The sequence below is a fragment of the Pyrus communis genome, chromosome 11 (assembly GCF_963583255.1).
Source record: "Pyrus communis chromosome 11, drPyrComm1.1, whole genome shotgun sequence".
Lineage (NCBI taxonomy): Eukaryota > Viridiplantae > Streptophyta > Magnoliopsida > Rosales > Rosaceae > Pyrus > Pyrus communis.
Window position 1 is genome coordinate 23,014,823 of NC_084813.1, and position 17,872 is coordinate 23,032,694.

The 17,872-nt window shown below is 40.2% G+C and overlaps 3 protein-coding genes and 1 pseudogene across 4 annotated transcripts; 3 read left to right on the forward strand and 1 right to left on the reverse strand.

Moving 5' to 3' along the window:
• Nucleotides 1-3,218: 3,218 nt before the first annotated feature.
• Nucleotides 3,219-4,621, forward strand: LOC137749228 (phenolic glucoside malonyltransferase 2-like; annotated as a pseudogene).
• Nucleotides 4,622-5,741: 1,120 nt separating this feature from the next.
• On the forward strand, nt 5,742-7,434 carry LOC137749160 (phenolic glucoside malonyltransferase 1-like). The gene has a single exon (XM_068489274.1). It carries the CDS (start codon nt 5,742-5,744, stop codon nt 7,302-7,304), a length of 1,563 nt encoding a protein of 520 aa, XP_068345375.1. The 3' UTR covers nt 7,305-7,434.
• A 1,272-nt stretch (nt 7,435-8,706) lies between these two features.
• Nucleotides 8,707-13,040, forward strand: LOC137707560 (nuclear transport factor 2-like). Of its 2 annotated transcripts, XM_068446456.1 has the most exons (9): nt 8,707-8,909; nt 9,822-10,008; nt 10,354-10,648; nt 10,742-10,974; nt 11,057-11,237; nt 11,403-11,524; nt 11,619-11,684; nt 12,075-12,138; nt 12,244-13,039. In XM_068446456.1, the coding sequence occupies exons 2-9, from the start codon at nt 9,823-9,825 to the stop codon at nt 12,483-12,485; spliced, it is 1,389 nt and encodes a 462-aa protein (XP_068302557.1). In that variant the 5' UTR covers nt 8,707-8,909; nt 9,822; the 3' UTR covers nt 12,486-13,039. The 2 variants fall into 2 exon arrangements, with proteins under 2 accessions (XP_068302557.1, XP_068302556.1); XM_068446455.1 differs by lacking the exon at nt 8,707-8,909 and having other exon boundaries at nt 8,947-10,008; nt 12,244-13,040.
• Nucleotides 13,041-13,210: 170 nt separating this feature from the next.
• On the reverse strand, nt 13,211-16,502 carry LOC137707559 (receptor-like protein kinase FERONIA). Its single transcript, XM_068446453.1, has one exon. It carries the CDS (start codon nt 16,203-16,205, stop codon nt 13,677-13,679), a length of 2,529 nt encoding a protein of 842 aa, XP_068302554.1. The 5' UTR covers nt 16,206-16,502; the 3' UTR covers nt 13,211-13,676.
• Nucleotides 16,503-17,872: the final 1,370 nt, after the last annotated feature.

Sequence of the window (17,872 nt, forward strand, 5' to 3'; positions counted from 1 at the left end):
CTACCACCAGTCCCTGTCAACACTCATTCTATGCTTACACGAGCAAAGACAGGAATCCATAAACCCAAAGTGTTCACAGCCACCAAACACACTCTTCCTTCCACGGTTGATTCTCTTACCACTTTACCTCCTACTCCCTCCACCTTTCTCCAAGCTTCTAAGTCTTCTCACTGGATGGAAGCTATGCAATCAGAGTTTCAAGCTTTACAGTCCACTGGTACTTGGGAGTTAGTTCCTCATAATTCCAACTACAACCTTGTAGGCTGCAAGTGGGTCTTCAAAGTCAAGCACAAACCTGATGGTACCATTGAAAGGTACAAAGCCCGCCTTGTGGCTAAAGGCTTTCATCAACAGGAAGGCTTGGATTTCTCCGATACCTTTAGTCCTGTTGCTAAACCTACTACCATCAGAATCCTACTCTCCATTGCAGTCACTTATGATTGGTTTGTTCATCAATTGGATGTCAGTAATGCGTTTCTTCATGGTCACTTAAAGGAAGATGTTTATATGATCCAACCTCCTGGTTTTGTGGATTCTTCCAAACCTCATCATGTGTGTAAACTTCGAAAATCTCTCTATGGTCTTAAACAGGCTCCTAGAGCTTGGTATGAGGCTTTCTACCATGCTCTTCTCTCTCTGGGGTTTCGGCCTTCCTACTCTGATCCTAGTCTCTTTATTAAACGAGACACTTCCATTACCTTTATCTTGGTTTATGTTGATGATATAATCATCATTGGTAGTTCTTCTACTGAGTGCCAATCAATCATATCCAACCTGCAAATCCTGTTCCCTGTGAAGGATCTGGGAGATATCCATTATTTTTTGGGTATTGAAGTCCACAAATCTGACCAGGGCTTGTTGCTGCATCAGACTAAGTATGCTTTAGACTTACTCAAGAAGACAGATATGCTTGGTGCTAAACCTTGTGCCACACCCGTGTCTACTGCCAAGCTAGATCATTCCGGCACTCTTCTCTCTGATCCCACCTCTTATAGGTCCACAGTTGGTGCCTTACAATATCTTACTTGGACCCGGCCTGATTTAGCATTTGCTGTCAACCAGGTTTGCCAATATATACACTCTCCCCGAACAATTCACTTGCAGGCAGTCAAACGTATACTGAGATACCTTAAGGGCACTGTGGATTCCGGTCTTTGGTTTACTAAAGGTCCTCAATTTCTCACTGCTTGGTCCGATGCAGATTGGGCAGGTTGCCCTGTGGATCGAAGGTCCACTAGTGGGTATTGTGTGTTCTTAGGCTCTAATCTCATCTCCTGGAGTGCTAAGAAACAAGCCACAGTGGCTCGGTCATCCACCGAGGCTGAGTACAGATCTCTTGCTCATACTGCTACTGAGCTTACATGGGTGTGCAAGATTCTGCATGACATATCCTTCCCTCTGTTACAAAAACCAGTCATCTACTGTGATAACAAAAGTGCCATTGCTCTTGCTTTCAATCCAGTTTTTCATGCTCGCACTAAGCATGTTGAAATTGACTATCACTATATTCGGGAGAAGGTTTTACTTGGTCATCTTGGTGTTCAACATGTTGCTTCCCTTCTCCAAATTGCAGACATTTTTACCAAGCCTTTAGCTGTTGATCGATTTGCTGCTCTTACTTACAAGCTCTCAGTTCGATCTCCTTCCCTCAGCTTGAGGGGGTGTGTTAAGAGTAACAGCAATACATCACAACCATCACCAGATTAGTTTCATTTACTTGGTTGTTAAGCTTGGAATGTCTGTGATTAGTTAGATATATTATGCTGAGCTGGCACATAGATTGGGATAGGATATTTATGTATAAATACCATTGTATTGCTCAATTGAATATACAAGAATCATTTGATATATTTTTCACTCTCTCTCTACAATTCTCTTTCTCTCTCTTTACTAAACTTTCCTCTCTAAGTTCTTAAATTCAACAAGGGTGATTTGGTGTGTGGAATCGTATGGCCATTGTTTCATTATCCGTGTTGAAGAATATCTTCTCAAATGGAGTAAGCAAATGGATAGTCAAATCCATTTTTGAAGAAACAAGTAGACAAAAATATGCTTCAATGGTTTAGTTAATTGGGCAGGCCATTTTTTTCTACACCCACAAAGTTGGCAATGTTGCTTACTTTCAACATTATCGGTAATTCGGTATTCACGTCTCTATTTATGATAAAGTAGTTCATATGAAGGAAAAAACATTAAAATGAAGGCTAAAAGTAGATGTTAAAGATAAAAGTAAGATAATAAAATAAAATTTGTCATTTCAACGACACATTTTTTCTGCAAGGTAATTGAGTAGAACTTACCGCATCAACTATTAAAATGCAATTTCCTATTTCCTTTGCCGACACTAATGGAAATGCTCTTAGAGGAAAAGAGAGAAAAAAAAGATACCACCAACTACCTAAAAATAATTGAACCAATTTCGCATTTTGCATATAAAAATAATATTTAGCGAGTCAGCAACTCAGAATTTTCAGCCAAATATAAAGAGATATGAAGAAAGAAAGAGTATTGTAAGATGCTAAGAAGAAAAAAAACCAAGAAAGAAGATGATTTTTACCCAAGGACTCGAGCTGGGTTCTGAGAGAGAAGTCGAGATGAGTTCGTAGTTTCTGCGAAAGAAAGCTAATGGTTGCTGCTGCAAGAGAGCCCGTGGTTTCTGGAAGCAAATGGAAAAGCTGGGCTTTTCCATCTTTTTTCCAGGATCACCAAAACGTGTGCATGAGAAGTAGCGCACAGAGAGGTACCAACTGGAATTTTGGCAGAAATGAAAAAACAAATCAAATAGGGGCAATCCTGGTACCAACAGTGCTTTAGTTGATTTTATCATTTAGTTTATATAATATATAATATAGAGTTTTAAAGAAAAGCATACGGTACTGATCATTTTAACGAAAAAATACATTTTTACACTAAAAAGTCAATCCTGGTACTATTCACTTTACCTTTTATTTTGTCTTTATATTAAAACTCAAAGTTTTCAAGTCTTTTTCATTAGCTTTCCTTATGTAATATGAAAATTGTTATTAGTACTTCAAAATTTTCATTTTACGCTCCTGACAAGTGTATTTTTCTTTCTAATTATAGAAAATTTAGAGTACTAAATAAGATTATATGTATGCTAATAATAATTTCCTATAATATTTGTATAAGTTATTTGTTTCCATCTCCAACTAAGCATTAAAACATTGCCATTAAACTTGTTTCCGTCTCTCCCTCCAATGGCAGGGGCAGACCCAAACCTGTTGAAGGTAACTGAGGTTTTCAGTTTGCAGGGTAGCTCCAGAACAACAAGGCACACAAGAGTACTTCCTTCTTGATCTTACTTTCTCTGACTTATTCTGGCTAAGGTTTCCACCTTTTCAACGCATATTCTTCTATGAAATCCCTCCTTCCACCGACTTCGATCACATACTTCCCAAGCTCAAAGCATCCCTCTCTACCACCCTCCAACACTTTCTACCTCTAGCAGGAAACCTCACTTGGCCTCAAAATTCCCACAAACCTATTCTCAGCTACGTCCGAGGCGACACCGTTTCACTCACAATAGCCGAGTCTAATCATGCTGATCAGTTCCACCATCTTTCGAGTAATGATTTTGTTGAAGCCAAACAATACCAGATGCTTGTGCCCCGTTTGCCGATATCCGACAAAAAAGCTACGGCCATGGCATTGCAAATCACTCTATTTGCTAACCACGGCTTTTCTATGGGAACATCCATGCACCATGCGGTCCTCGACGGCAACACTTCAACCCTATTTGTAAAATCATGGGCTTACCTCTGTAGACATGGAGGATTAATCTCAACGTCTAATTCGTTACCGGATCAGCTAAAACCATTTTACGGCAGAATGGTCGTCGAGGATCAAGCCCGGCTTGGGTCGATTTACTCGAACCAATTTCTCAACATGGACCGACCCAACAATAGAAGCTTGATGACTAAAGTGCGTACAGATCCAGTTTCATCTGACCTAATTCGAGGCACGTTCCAAGTTACGCGCACAGATCTTGAAGCCCTAAGGCAAACGGTGACGGCCAAGAAGGAACAACAAGAACAATATCAATCGGTTCACTTGTCAAAGTTTTCTCTCACATGTGCCTACGCATGGGTTTGCTTAGTCAAGGTTGAGGAGATGAAAGCTGGCGTATCACTCTTCATCTTTAGCGTTGATTGTAGGTCCCGCCTTGACCCACCTCTACCAGCCAACTATTTTGGCAACTGCTTAACTGGCCGTAAAGCAGTTGCAGAGACAAATGGGCTACTGGGAGAAGATGGGTTGATTGTGGCAGTGAGTGCAATTAGTGAAGCGATAAAAAGTTTGGATGAGGGGGTCTTGAAGGGGGCAGAGAATCGGGTTTCAGGTTTGTACAGTGGCGTGCGTAGCAAAGATCGTACAAAATTTTCCGTTGCTGGCTCACATCGGTTTAAGATTTACGGCACTGATTTTGGATGGGGAAGGCCGAGGAAGACTGACGTCGTTTCGATAGACAGGACCGGAGCGATCTCTCTTGCAGATAGCAAGAATTGTGGCGGAGGTGTTGAGATAGGGTTGGTTTTGAAAAAACATCACATGGATGTTTTTGCTTCTCTGTTCGCCAAAGGTCTTGAGTCCTTATGATATTTAAAATATTTGTACAGTGATAGGGTACATCTGTCTAGGGTTCGTGTGGCGGTGGGTTTTCGACTTATTGTTTATCTCATATATGATAAGTGTAACATTATTCTTTATTTCATAGTCAATCCGTGAAAGGTTTTCACAAACTGAATCTGATAGAACCCTTGCTCTGCGTCTTACTCAATGTACCAGTAAAACAGTGTATTCATTACAATATTACTTTCTTAACAACAAACTTCCTTTCTTACAGCTTACCTAATACAGTAACCAAGCTCACTTGACCACTAAGAAACCGACTGACAACCTTATCTCTAACCATATCTAACCAGCCAACCTTATCACATCCCCAACAGGATCTTTTTGGTGAAGATTCTAGATATTCGTAAATCATGTATGTTTATCGTACATCATACGGTCAGTTTTTGTCTGTTATTATTTGTATTTAATTTTAAATAAAAATATTTAAAATAATTTATGACCGCACGATATACGCTGAACGAATATAATTCACGGATCCCCAAGATCCTCACAAAGAGGATCCGGATTCTCACATCCTAGTCCTCACAAACAAAACAACCAATTGATAGTGCTCAGTTAGTATCCCAGTCAGCATCCTATCAGGATAATCTGTGTATGGATTTATTTCGTTACAACAATTTTATAGTTTCTTTCCTTTTTGTTTTATTTCTCCTTTGCTTTTCTGCTTTGTTCTGTTTTAAATTTCTAAGTTTAAGATATAAATAGTTTTATATAATTTTATATTGCAACTTGTTAGATGCCCAACTTTATAAATGAAACATATGATGTAAAAGTCTGACTTTTGATTGAATTCTGGCTACATTACTATTCTTTTTCCTGATCGAATTCTGCTACATTACTATTCTTTTTCCTGGTCGAATTCTGGCTACATTGCTATTCTTTTTCCTGAATGGGTGCCCACATTTATAACTTTTTTTTCTTGAATCGGTGGCTAAATTGTTGATCTACTAACTACTAGATTACACTTGCCCCGTAATTCGATTATATATAGGGTTAGCAAGTCCTAATCTGAATTCTGATCATCATCTGATAACCATTTTTCATTAAAAGGTTCTTAAATTGATTTCAAATTCCAATTCAACAGTCCAATGACAGACCCAAATAACTCTCTGAAAGTTGTTGAAGTTTGTAGGGTAGCTCCACAACCAAAACCTGGCACATCAGACTCAGCAATCTCATCTGGAGGAGAGAATCTTACCTACAACAAAGATGGTCCCGTTTCAACGGTATTCCAAGTTAATCACGCACTGATGCCTTACGAGTTGTCTCTTCCGCTAACCTTCTTCGACCTCCTATGGATAAGGTTTCCGCCCTTCCATCGCCTTTTGTTCTATGAAATATTGCCATGCTCTTCACCTGCAGATGCTTTACTCTTTTTTCATTCAACAATTATTCCAAAACTCAAAACGTCGCTCTCTATCACCCTCCATCATTTTCTACCTCTAACCGGAAACATCACGTGGTCTGAAAACTCCCCCAAACCCACCCTCGATTACCTCCAAGGTGACACCCTTTCGCTCACGGTAGCCGAATCTGATGCCGATTTCCACCACCTCTCAAGCAATGACTTTAAAATCGAATCCAAAGAATACTATCCTCTTGTACCTCAACTGGCAGTATCTCATGTAAAAGCCGCCGTGATGGCGTTGCAAATCACCATCTTTCCCAACAGCGGCGGTTTTTCCATTGGCATATCGATGCACCATGCAGCTATTGACGGCAAGACTCTCTTCTTGTTTCTGAAATCATGGGCTCACATATGCAAACATGTTCATCAATCTGATGATATTTTGTTACCCAATCAATTCAAACCATATTATAATAGAAGCGTAATCCAACACCCGATCGGTCTTCAACTCGAGACAATCTACTTGAACCAGTTTCTAAACATGGACGGAAGACAAAACAATCGAAGCCTGATGGTTGCAGCCCACTATAAATCTCTAGCGGTACCGAATTCCTTTCGAGGCATCTTCGAATTCACAAGCGCGAACATACAAGCTTTACGGAAAAGGGTCACGACCAGAATGAAAGAGATCACCACCAAACAACAACAAGAACGTGATCCATCGGTTCATATATCAACTTTTTCGCTAACGTGCGCGTACACATGGGTTTGCTTAGTAAAAGCACAACAAGGGGAGGAAGAAGAAATAAAAGGGGACAAGATACCTTTGTTTATTAGCGTGGACTGCCGGTCACGCTTAGCCCCTCCTTTACCTGCAAACTTTTTCGGAAACATAGTCACGGCCTATCTAACAGTTGCAGAAAGAAAAGGACTTTTGGGAGATGACGGGTTGGTTATGGCGACAATTGCGATCAGTGAAGCCATTAAAGGTTTGGACAACGGGGTTTTGAATGGCGTGGAAGATTTGGTTTCACGATTGTACCTCTCTGATGAACAGAAGAGTACTGCTGATCCTCGCACAGTATTTACGACCGCTGGATCGCATCGGTTTGACGTGTATGGCACTGATTTTGGATGGGGAAGGCCGAGGAGTACCGAAGTGGTTCGTAAAAATAGTACCGGAGCGATCACTTTTTCAGATGGCAAGAACGGTGGTGGCGCTGTTGACATTGGGGTGGTTTTGGAAAAACATCATATGGAGGCATTTGCTTCTCTTTTTGCCAAAGGTCTTGAAACCCTTTGAAGTTTGAACCCTCATTTCATGTGTACTGGTCAACTGAAAAATTGTATGCTTCCTTTTCATGGTTAATATTGTGATGATGTTGTTCTTTGTAGCACGAACCTCTGTTTTTTGCTTTATGATTGTTTCGTATTTGGACGAATTGGTATAAATTTACTTAAATATGCCTAGTCTGCTTTGTTAATATTATGAGACTCTTTTACCTTCATATTTTCACAGATCAGCACCAACCGTGCAATGTAAAAGTCTGACTTTTGATCAAATTCTGGCTATGTTGCTTTTCTTTTTCTTTAATTTGTTGCCCACATATATGTTTTTTTTTTCTTGAATCGGTGGCTGAGTTATTAATCTACTAACTACTAGATCACAGTTGTCCAAGAAATTCCATTATATAAGGATTTAGCAAGTCCTCTGAATTCTGATCATCATCAGATAAACATTTCATTAATAAAGTTCTTAATATGATTTCAAATTCCACTTCAACAGTCCTATGATGTTTTTTGAAAAAATGGCACCGGAGCGATCACTTTTTCAGATGGCAAGAACGGTGGTGGCGCTGTTGACATTGGGTTGGTTTTGGAAAAACATCATATGGAGGCTTTTGCTTCTCTATTTGCCAAAGGTCTTGAAACCCTTTGAAGTTTGAAGCCTCATTTCATATGTACTAGTCAACCGAGAGATGGTGTTTGTTCTTTGGAGCAGGAGGAACCTCTGTTTTTCTTTTACGATTTGCGATAAATTTACTTAAATATATCTAGTTTGCCTTTGCTTAGTTTTCATTTAGTTGCTGGGTTCAACGCATTGCTTAACTAGCAACTAGCATTTTTCAGAATCTTACATACGTGTAGTAAATTAAGTTAACAAATCATCCAATTCTAAAACCAAAATTTAAAAACTTTCAAAATCCAAATTCCTACTAATAATAATTTTTTATTACAAATCATATTTTACAATAATTAAGAATTAGTATAAAAAAATGCCCTTTTACACCAATTGAGAATTAGTAAAAAAAAATATGCCCTAACCGCCTGACCTTGACTCTATTAATAGAAGATTTAGTAAACAAAAAAAATTAAGAATTATTATTGGCATTTTTTTTATAATATTATTATCAGAACTTAAAATTTAGCATCTCAAAAATAAAAAAGAAAAATTTAGTCATTTTGCATCTTTTCACTCTTTATCTTTTTTTCGTTTAATAATTTGGTGCACGAATTTGATACATTGAGCTTCACCCTTAAGACTCTTTTATTTTAAATGATACGTAGGATCGAAGAAATTTCTAATTGGACGACCAAAACCCTAATTTCTAAAAAGTAAAAATTAAAATGTTCGAAAAGTGTAAAAGGGTTCTACTTGAACCAATCTGGGCACTCCAAACCCAAAGTGTGAATTTGCGTCAGGGTTGGGTTGTTGGCTTCTACCAAAGACTCTTCCTTTTTATCGTGCGCTAACTGTTCGTCTGTCCCTCTCTCTCTCTCTCTCTCTCTCTCGCTCGCTCTCAGTCTGTCTCACTCGCTCACTCTTGTTTGGCGGAAGGTACCCTACCATCTCCACCGTCCCCAAATCTCTGTCTCTCCCAAACCAATATAACATTCCCACAAAAGGGTAACTTCTATTTGCTTTCATTTCTCTGATTATTCCATCTAACTTTACTTACTGTATGATTTTCTAGGTTGTATTTTGGATTTCATGAACTTCTGTTTTTTTCTGTTATTTGAATCGAATTTTTGCTCGGATTTTTACTAGTTTATGTGATCGAGCATTGCCCTAATTGGAGGATTAGTCGAGTTAATTTTGTGATTTTATGCTCGGTGGGTGTGAATGTTGGGCGGGTTATTGATTGATTTGCCAATTTCTCTGATTTTGTGAGATGGGTCTTGTTTATTTTGGGGTATGAGGTTGGTTTTAGGGTTTAGTTCTTGAGCCTTGCTGGGTTTGGATCCAGGTAATGTGGGTCTGCTGCTTCTGAGGATTTAGGTTTTATCAGTTTGTTCCCCCAAATGTTGGAATTTGCCTAAATTTTCAGTGCTCACTGAGCAGATATGCGGTTCTCGTTTTTATGGAAAATGGTTGTAATTTATGGTGATTCTAGAGCCTTTCTCAGAATGTGGTGATTTTGGCTCTCTCTGCGATTGGCTCTTCGGTTTTTTTTATAAGAAAGTTGTATTTTATATCGCTAGCTCCTTCGTGTTTTGTGTCCGTACAATGGAATAAAAAATGGTCCCTAAGTTCTTAGTTCCTACTATCTATTGGCAGTGATTACTTTACTTTTGGCATTTTCTTTTCTTTCTTTCTTTCTTTCTTCGAAAGAAGGATTAGTCTTAAGCACAGGTTCTTTAGTACCTTTGATACATTATAGGTGCCTATTTCTATGTTTAATTTATGGAATTTTCTGAAGGTTTCTTCATATCTCTTACTCACTACCCCTTGTGGTTTTGAATTAGTTATCGTAATGATTGGCTTAATGAGATATGAACAATTGTTTAGTGGTATTTTATTTCTGGATTTTTTGCGCAGAATGGCCTTGCAGAATGAAATTTCTCGACCCACTCCTAGTGCCCAACTTGTTGGAAATGCTTTCATTGAGCAGTATTACCATATTCTTCATAATAACCCGGGCCTGGTCCATCGGTTTTATCAGGAGTCAAGCGTACTAAGCCGGCCTGATTCCAATGGTGTGATGACATCAGTGACCACTATGCAAGTAAGTACCAATGGTCTATTACTTGGTTCTACCTTTTGTAAGGAACATTTGTTGAAAAATGTGCTAAAACCATCAAAGAGTACATTAATAAGCAAATGCATGTTGGCGCTTGATATAGGCAGTTCTTTTATGTTTGTTGATTTGGATACCGTATGGTCCGCCGAACTATTGAAGCACATTGATTGTTTACCTGATCATTTGCGCGTGGTCCCTTTAAGTTTGATCTGTTGCTTTTTTGGCCTTTTTTAAATACTCATTTGAATGGTCAATCCTGTATGACTCTGCCATGCTCTCAAATTCTCAAGGTCATCAGTCTTATTTTCTGTCAATGTTTTCTTCGAGCAGGGAATCAATGAGAAGATCCTTTCCTTAAATTACAACGAATATAAGGCTGAGATAAAGACTGCTGATGCTCAGAAGTCTTATGAAGACGGGGTGACTGTGTTAGTTACTGGGTGTTTAACAGGCAAGGATAACTTGAAAAGGAAATTCGCCCAATCATTTTTTCTTGCCCCTCAAGACAATGGGTTCTTTGTATTGAATGATGTCTTTAGATTTGTGGAAGATGGAGATCTTTTTGAAAACCATTCAGTTAATGAAGTTAATGATGCCACAACAATCCTCTCAAGCCAGGATCCAGGTAATCATATCTTACACTTTCTCTTCTTTTTTGTTACTCTAGTTTTGGTATTGCAGCAGGAGCTTGTTTACACCTCCTATTATTTGTTTGCAGAGCCAACTCATGTTCCTGATCCTCCTGCACCTGATCTGGAAACTACTCAAGTTGAAGAGAATCCAATTATTGTTGAGAAAACTTATGACACATCAGACCATGAGGGACAATATGCTACAGAATCTGACGTGGAACCCCCGTCTTATTCAAATGGGAACGATGTCACTGTGACAGTTGAGCTGGCTTCTACGACAGCCCAAGAGGATAGTTCGAAGAAGTCGTATGCATCAATTGTGAGTTAAGGGGAACAAATTTTTCCGTTTTAGGCAGAATTTTTCTTAAATAGTTACAAAAGTTAATCAAATTTTATTGTAGGTTAAAGTTCCTAAAGGGAGTCCAGGACCAAGTAAGGTTTATGTGCCTACTAATACTGTCGGAGTGACTTCTAAGAAAGCGGAAACTAATTTGCCTGGGCCAACTGCACCTGCTTCTGTGCCTGAAGCGTCAGCCCCAACTAGCACTAGCGCCTTAGAGAGTAGTGATACTAATGAGGAAGGTATGCTTGGTTTTTCTGACTTTTCCCCCTTTTTTCTCCTCTTTATATTTGCAAGTTTCCCTTTGAAAATCTTCATAAAACTAAAATATATTTTGTAAATTTGCATCTATCTAAATTTAATAGTTTTATCTTGTTTCTGTAATGAAACAATTGCATTTGTTATAGTTGAGGGCTATTCTATTTACATAAGGAATTTGCCCTTAAACGTGACGACTGATCAGCTTCAGGAAGAATTCAAGAAATTTGGACCAATAAAGCAAGGAGGCGTCCAAGTCCGAAATAAGAAAGTTAGTGTTTTTGCATCCCAAAAGTATCTCCCCCTCGGCTCTGGATTTTCTGATATATTTCTCACCCCTTGCATGTTATTTTGTGTGTGTGCAGCTCCAGGGCTACTGTTTTGGATTTGTTGAGTTCGAGTCTTCAAGTTCCATGAATAGTGCCATTCAGGTAGGTCATTTTTTATTAATTTGCGTTCTTTGAAATATGATTTTCTACAGAATCTGGATGCAGTATTATTAATTTCTATGATTCTAACTTTTGATTGCTCTCCCTCGTGAAAATCAAGTCAGACAGATTTGAACAGTATGAATAGGATATTCTTATTGGCCTTGTATTTTGGTACTCTGTTCAATCAAGTTTAGATGTTCTTTCACCGTAGCTGATGGGTAATACAATCTTTGCAGCGTGTTAGTTTAAGCTCTAAGTGCATGTAGTTTGAGTTGTCATAGTTTGATGTTTCCAGGAGTGCCTGTAGAACTTCATTCTTGTTTCGTTTATATTATTTCTGATGTTTGATTGGGTTTCTCGTGTATCTAATAAGAGAACCTAATGTTTTAGGCTTCACCAATCACTATTGGTGGCCGTCAAGCTGTCATCGAGATAAAGAGAACTACCACTCGAGGTAAGTGGACATACAATCTATGCTGTTATCCTTCACTAATTCAATAGAATGTGTCATCTGAAGATATTTGAAAAGCTCATGCAAGAAGAATGCTTGTGTTTCCAGTTGGTAGCAGTGAAAGAGGTAGATTTCCTCCTGCTGGAAGGGGTGGGTTCCGAAATGACAGCTTTAGAGGCCGTGGGAACTATGGCGGTGGCCGGAGCTTCGGCAGAAACGAATATATGAGAAGGGGCGAATTCTCAGGCCGAGGCAGGGGTGGCCCAGCCGGGCGCAGTGGATATGGTTATCAGGCACGAGGGAGGGGAGGACGCTCAAGTGAACCAAACCAGAATGCTGTTTCTGCATAAAAGCTAATACGTGCATCGTGATTTTTTTTTCGCGAATATTTTAACAAAATTGGTTTCGCGATTGGCGCAGTCAGAAGTGTTGATGGTAAGTAGTTTAATCATAATCTAATGAGAGAAAAGCTAAGACTCTGACATTGTGGTAAATGAGATTAAGAGGCATTTTGCTGTAGGTTTAGGATTATTTTTACCAGAAACTCGAGGTCATCCTCTAGTTTTACCACAAGCTTTTGAGATTATTGTGATGGGGTTTGCTTAGTTTTAGTGCTGCTTTTTTATTTATTTATTTTTCCAGTTTAGTTGTAGTGTAGTGGCTGTAACCAGAAGAAGAGTTAAATAGATGGGAATTTTTTTGGGTATGCTTTGAATTGTTCATGGATTCACCATTGATTGTTGGGTTTCAAGTTTTGGGTATTCTTCTTGTTGGAGAAATTGTTTACTGTGACGGCCAGACTGCGGTGTTATTAATTCACGTGCTATAATATAAGCGGATTAGCAGTATCCTGTGACAATGTGACCTAACATCTTGTTTAATAAACCTTGTCCCCAATGATTTTGATGTTTAATGGTTGCCCCAAGTTGCATTGGGTCTTAAATCAATGGGCAAGTGGAGAAACTTTTTGCACAACGTTCAATTTGTTACGTAGTGTCATTAATTTACGTGTTCTAACATAAGTGAATTTGTATTACCACACGAGTCTGTTCTTAAATTTGGATCGTAAAGTGATAGTATCTTAATTTGACATGCTATAACATGAGTATTTGACAACAATCTGGTAAATAAGCAAGATACGAGAAACGATAATCACACAATTTTACTTGTACTTACTACTCGATACTTCTAGTCGTTGAATTGAATACTTAGATAAAAAGAGAATGAGTGTTTTTATCCATCCTAACGGTTTTGTCAATGCTCACCATACACAAATTCATGTTTTTTTTCCCCTTCCAGATCTTGAGTGCATATTCACTGTTATCTGCAATGTTGTTACAAAGTCTGAAAGTCCAGATGAAGCATTTTGTTACAGTTTGTTAGTAGAAAGTGCTATTAGCTGTTCCAGAAGCAGAACAACGCAATGTGAGGCACTGCAAGTAATTCAGCATTCATTTGGGTACAAACACAATTGATAAGAAATAGTTACTGGCTTGCTAACACAACATATAATTGTAGCTAGATTACTCTAATGTTGCTCATCATCTCCCGTTCGGATTGTTGATTTCCGAGAAGATCGTCTCGGATATGCACTGAACGGATTCATTCGTAGCGCAACCTGGCACACTAGCCAAGGCATCCTCGTCGTTCTTTTCACCGCACTTCTGATGCAGTTGCAATGCAAACTCAAGCCCCCTCACAACATCGTTCATTGTCGGCCGCTCGATCCCATTATCATTGATGCAACTCATAGCAATTTCCACAAACTTGTTCAAACACTCGGTTTCAATCTTACCCTTCATGTTCGGATCAATAATTTGATCAAGTTCCCTGTCGCGATGGCAGCTCTTGGCCCATTCAGCCAAGTTCATTTGCCTTGTCTCCACTGCATGCACCACAGCTGGTCTTGAGCACAGTACTTCACACAACACTACACCGAATGAGTACACATCGGACTTCACCGTCAATTGTTGACGTCGGTAGTATTCCGGGTCTAGATAACCGAAACTGCCTTTCACGGCAGTGCTAATGTGGGTCTTGGACATGGTGGTCGTGCCCATTTTAGACAATCCAAAATCTGAAACCTTGGCCACCCATTTCTCATCCAATAAAATGTTTGTGCTCTTCACGTCACGGTGGATGATAGTGCCCTGCGCATCGCTGTGAAGGTAGCGCAACCCTCGTGCGGCGCCAATGCAAATTTGGAGCCGTTGTCCCCAGGAGAGAGGTGGGTTGTCGTTGTGGTAGAGATGGTCAGCGAGTGTCCCATGTGACATGTAATCGTACACCAAAATCATCTCATTTTTATCAGTACAATACCCAATGAGAGACACCAAATGGCGGTGTCTGAGTTGTGAGAGCAGTTCGATTTCCGTCTTGAACTCACAGGCTCCCTGCTTTGACTCGGGTTTCAGCCGTTTGATCGCAACGGGAGTGGCCCCGCCGTCGATATGCCCTTTGTACACGTGACCAAAGCCGCCAACACCAACTATGAAACCCTGGCTGAAGTTTTGGGTGGCGGCTTTGATCTCCGACAGTGAAAAGCAACGACACAAATGTGGTGGTAAAGATGACGACCCATCTGAGCCAGCGTCCTTGACTTTCTGCCACCGCCTAAAAACCAAGAACCCAAGAACAGAGAGTCCAAGTATGCTGGAAGCTACACCACTGACCGTGGCAAGCAAAGGAGTTCTTGACCTGGTGCTTGGTTTTGATGTCCCCTTTGTTGGGGCTATAGAAGGTGGGTCGGGGCTTTGTCTGGCTAGATTCTGATTTGTACTGAGTTTGAACATTTCTAGTCCGTTCAAGATTGCGTCGTTGTAATTAGTCAACCAATCCTCCTTGCTTGCTTCCAGTGCAAGAAAGAGATTGACTTTCTTGGGGATTGCAGGGTTCCCCAACATGAACACAACGTAGTCTCTGTACACTGGTCTTCCATTTCCACCGCTCCACATGATTATGTCTGCCGTTTGCTCAACGGATTGATTAGAGATGTAGATATGAAATAGCCTGTCTTGGGGCATCGTAACATCACCTTCAAACTCACAAAAATGAAGCCTAACCAAGTAAGCAAACATTGGATCCACAGGGAATTCCCATGTGAGATTGTAGCTCTTGTTTATGGTCTTGTTCATGCCCATTGAGCGGCCGGTTTGGTAAACTTCTTTCGGAGCAGAGTACTCTGGTATTCCAGAAAAGTTAAGCTGAACGCTACTGTTCTGTGGTAAAACACTAAGCTTCCTACTTAAATCGTCTAAGTAGTTGTACTCGTCTCCCAAACCATCCCAATTGCGGTACATACCAGTGTCCTGATCGGAATAGATCTGCCTTTTGTCACCGATATTGATTCGGTACACCATCTCCAGAGCAGTGTTGTTCTCGATGCGAATCGTGTTTTTGCTGCCTACATAAGCAACCCCAACTGGGCTCTGGGGTGAAGTGTAGTAAAGATATGGGGGCATGGAGATAATTTCAATCCCATTGATAAACGCGTAGGCATCTGGGCTTGCTTTGCTTGGAGTGAACGTGACATTCAAATTCTGTCCTGACTCAGCATGGAGGCAGAACTCTCTGTATATAGTATCCGAGCCAGAAGCATCAGCCGTGGCTGAAGCGTTGAAGTCGCGGAGAAGCGTAAAGCCTCCGGCTTTGACTGAGAAGAGAGCTTGGGATCGGTTGAAGTGGGGGGCGTATGAAGCTGGGTAGAAATACAAGCGGATGAACTTTGGGCCAGAAGAGAGTGGAAATGTGTAGGTAAATTCAAAGCGGGAAACCCTAGCTGTGCCGTAAGGCACTTGGCCGGAAGAAGAGGGAAAAGGTGCTTCTTTGAATATGGATTTGTTACCAGCTGCTCCGAATGAAAAAAAAGATGTGTCAATATCTCCTTCCCAATATCGGGAATCTTGGCCGAATTTGGTACCGGAATAGCCACATTGAAGGGTGATTTGTTCAGACGGATTGTAGATTGGCGGCGGGTCCCCAGCCATGCACATGGTTATCATGAGGAAAAAAAGGGGAAGGAGAAGAGGAGTGAGAGTTTTATTTGGGTGTTTGCTGATGGGGTTGTTCATGATGGTAAGAAAAACATAGAAAGGGTGAGGTGTTGCCTGTTTAACTCATTTTCTCACTGGAATTTGGAGTCTCTTGATGACTGCTATTAGCATTCTATGTCTGTGAATGATCACTTTAAATATCTTGCTTAGCTACAAGTCTACACAAAGTCTTTGTGCAGTGAAGAATGACTCGCTCGAAGTTTATCTTCTTGGCATAGTACGTGGTTCTCATCAATTCAATTAGAGGATGTGGTTGGAGAAATAAAACCACCCTTCTGGAGATAAATCTCTTATTATTTACTTGTGTGTTTATTGTCACATCATCATAAAATTCTTCAGATCAGCGTTGGCCTTTGATGTAGAAAAGAGCGACTTTTACGCTAACCAAAATTGTCATTAGCATCAGCTTTATGAGCAGCTCCTCCTCTGTAAGTAAAATCGGAGCTAGAATGATGTGTTGTGGTGTATGGCACTTGGCGGACGGAGGACGACAACATTGAAGGTGGTGCTTTGGATATGGGTGTGATGCCAACTGCTTGGTGTGCTTCTAAAGGAGAAAATGTTTGAGCAAGTATCTCCATTCCAATTTCGTTTATCATAGTGATCAAATAGGCTGCCGGAATAGCCACATTGTATGGTGATATCTTTCACCGGAATGTAGATCGTTGGCGAATCTCCTAAAAAAATTTGATCAGTTCTACCATAAAACCAATTGACAATATGGAAAATAGCGCAACTTATTTACAAGTCCATACATGGTGGACGTACAATAGGGGTGACAATGGTGTGCAAACACAAGCAAGGAAAGGTAAACAAGAAGAGTCAGCCAGGGTTTGGTCAAAGTCTTTGCATGGGAAAGACTTGCGCTGAAGCATCACTTGGGCAATTTCCATTCCTTTTCCTCTATCACATTGGATGGATGTATCTTCCTGTCATGATGCGTATACTTTTACTTAAAACTTGTGTTCTTGACTATGGGATAACAGACCCGACTTAAATATTTTGTTTGACTCCCAATAAACGACACAAGTAGCTTTGGCCGGGAGTAGTGAGGTTGAATATTCTGCAATTCAAATCGGGGCGAGACATCTGTGATGTGTGGAGCATGGAACTTTGCGGATAGAAGACGATGCCGAATGTGCTTCTTTGAATATGGATGTGATACTTGCTGCTAGAAATAGGAAGAGAGAGAATCTTACTCCTAACCGAGTACTTCAACCCTAGGAGCATAAGAATAGGAGTGATGGTCTATCAACCCAAAAACGACCTTTAAGTTTTTAGCAAGTCGTTGATGTCGAACCTCTACTACACGCTGAATTAAGCATGATCATTAAATCTGCACTCGAGATATTAGTGCTTCGCTCATTCTTTCTGCACACTTGAAAATTAAGCATCCTTAATGTGTAATAATTAGTTTGACACGACGCGTGCGTAGGACACGCGTAATGGACAAGTTCTCTTTGGACACCTTGTCTGCACCTGCAACTTGGCTTCACTGTCTCCATCCATTTCCCTCCGGACACGTTGCACTCTGACTGCATGTCAACACATGGGACTTCTCTAATTGCATAACATCCCCTACTGGAAAAAAAAAATAAGTGTGCAAGTTGGCCCTCTTGGAGGGGTCCACACCTGACTAGGTCACAGCCCTTTTTGCATGTCACTCTCACCTCCTCACCTCCTCC

Coding starts and splice junctions, on each gene's coding strand:
- LOC137707560 (XM_068446455.1), top strand. CDS start 9,676: ATGTTTAATTTATGGAATTTTCTGAAGGTTTCTTCATATCTCTTACTC. Junction 10,975..11,056: donor AGAAGTCGTATGCATCAATT/GTGAGTTAAGGG, acceptor ATTTTATTGTAG/GTTAAAGTTCCTAAAGGGAG. Junction 11,525..11,618: donor TCCAAGTCCGAAATAAGAAA/GTTAGTGTTTTT, acceptor GTGTGTGTGCAG/CTCCAGGGCTACTGTTTTGG.
- LOC137707559 (XM_068446453.1), bottom strand. CDS start 16,205: ATGAACAACCCCATCAGCAAACACCCAAATAAAACTCTCACTCCTCTT.
- LOC137749160 (XM_068489274.1), top strand. CDS start 5,742: ATGACAGACCCAAATAACTCTCTGAAAGTTGTTGAAGTTTGTAGGGTA.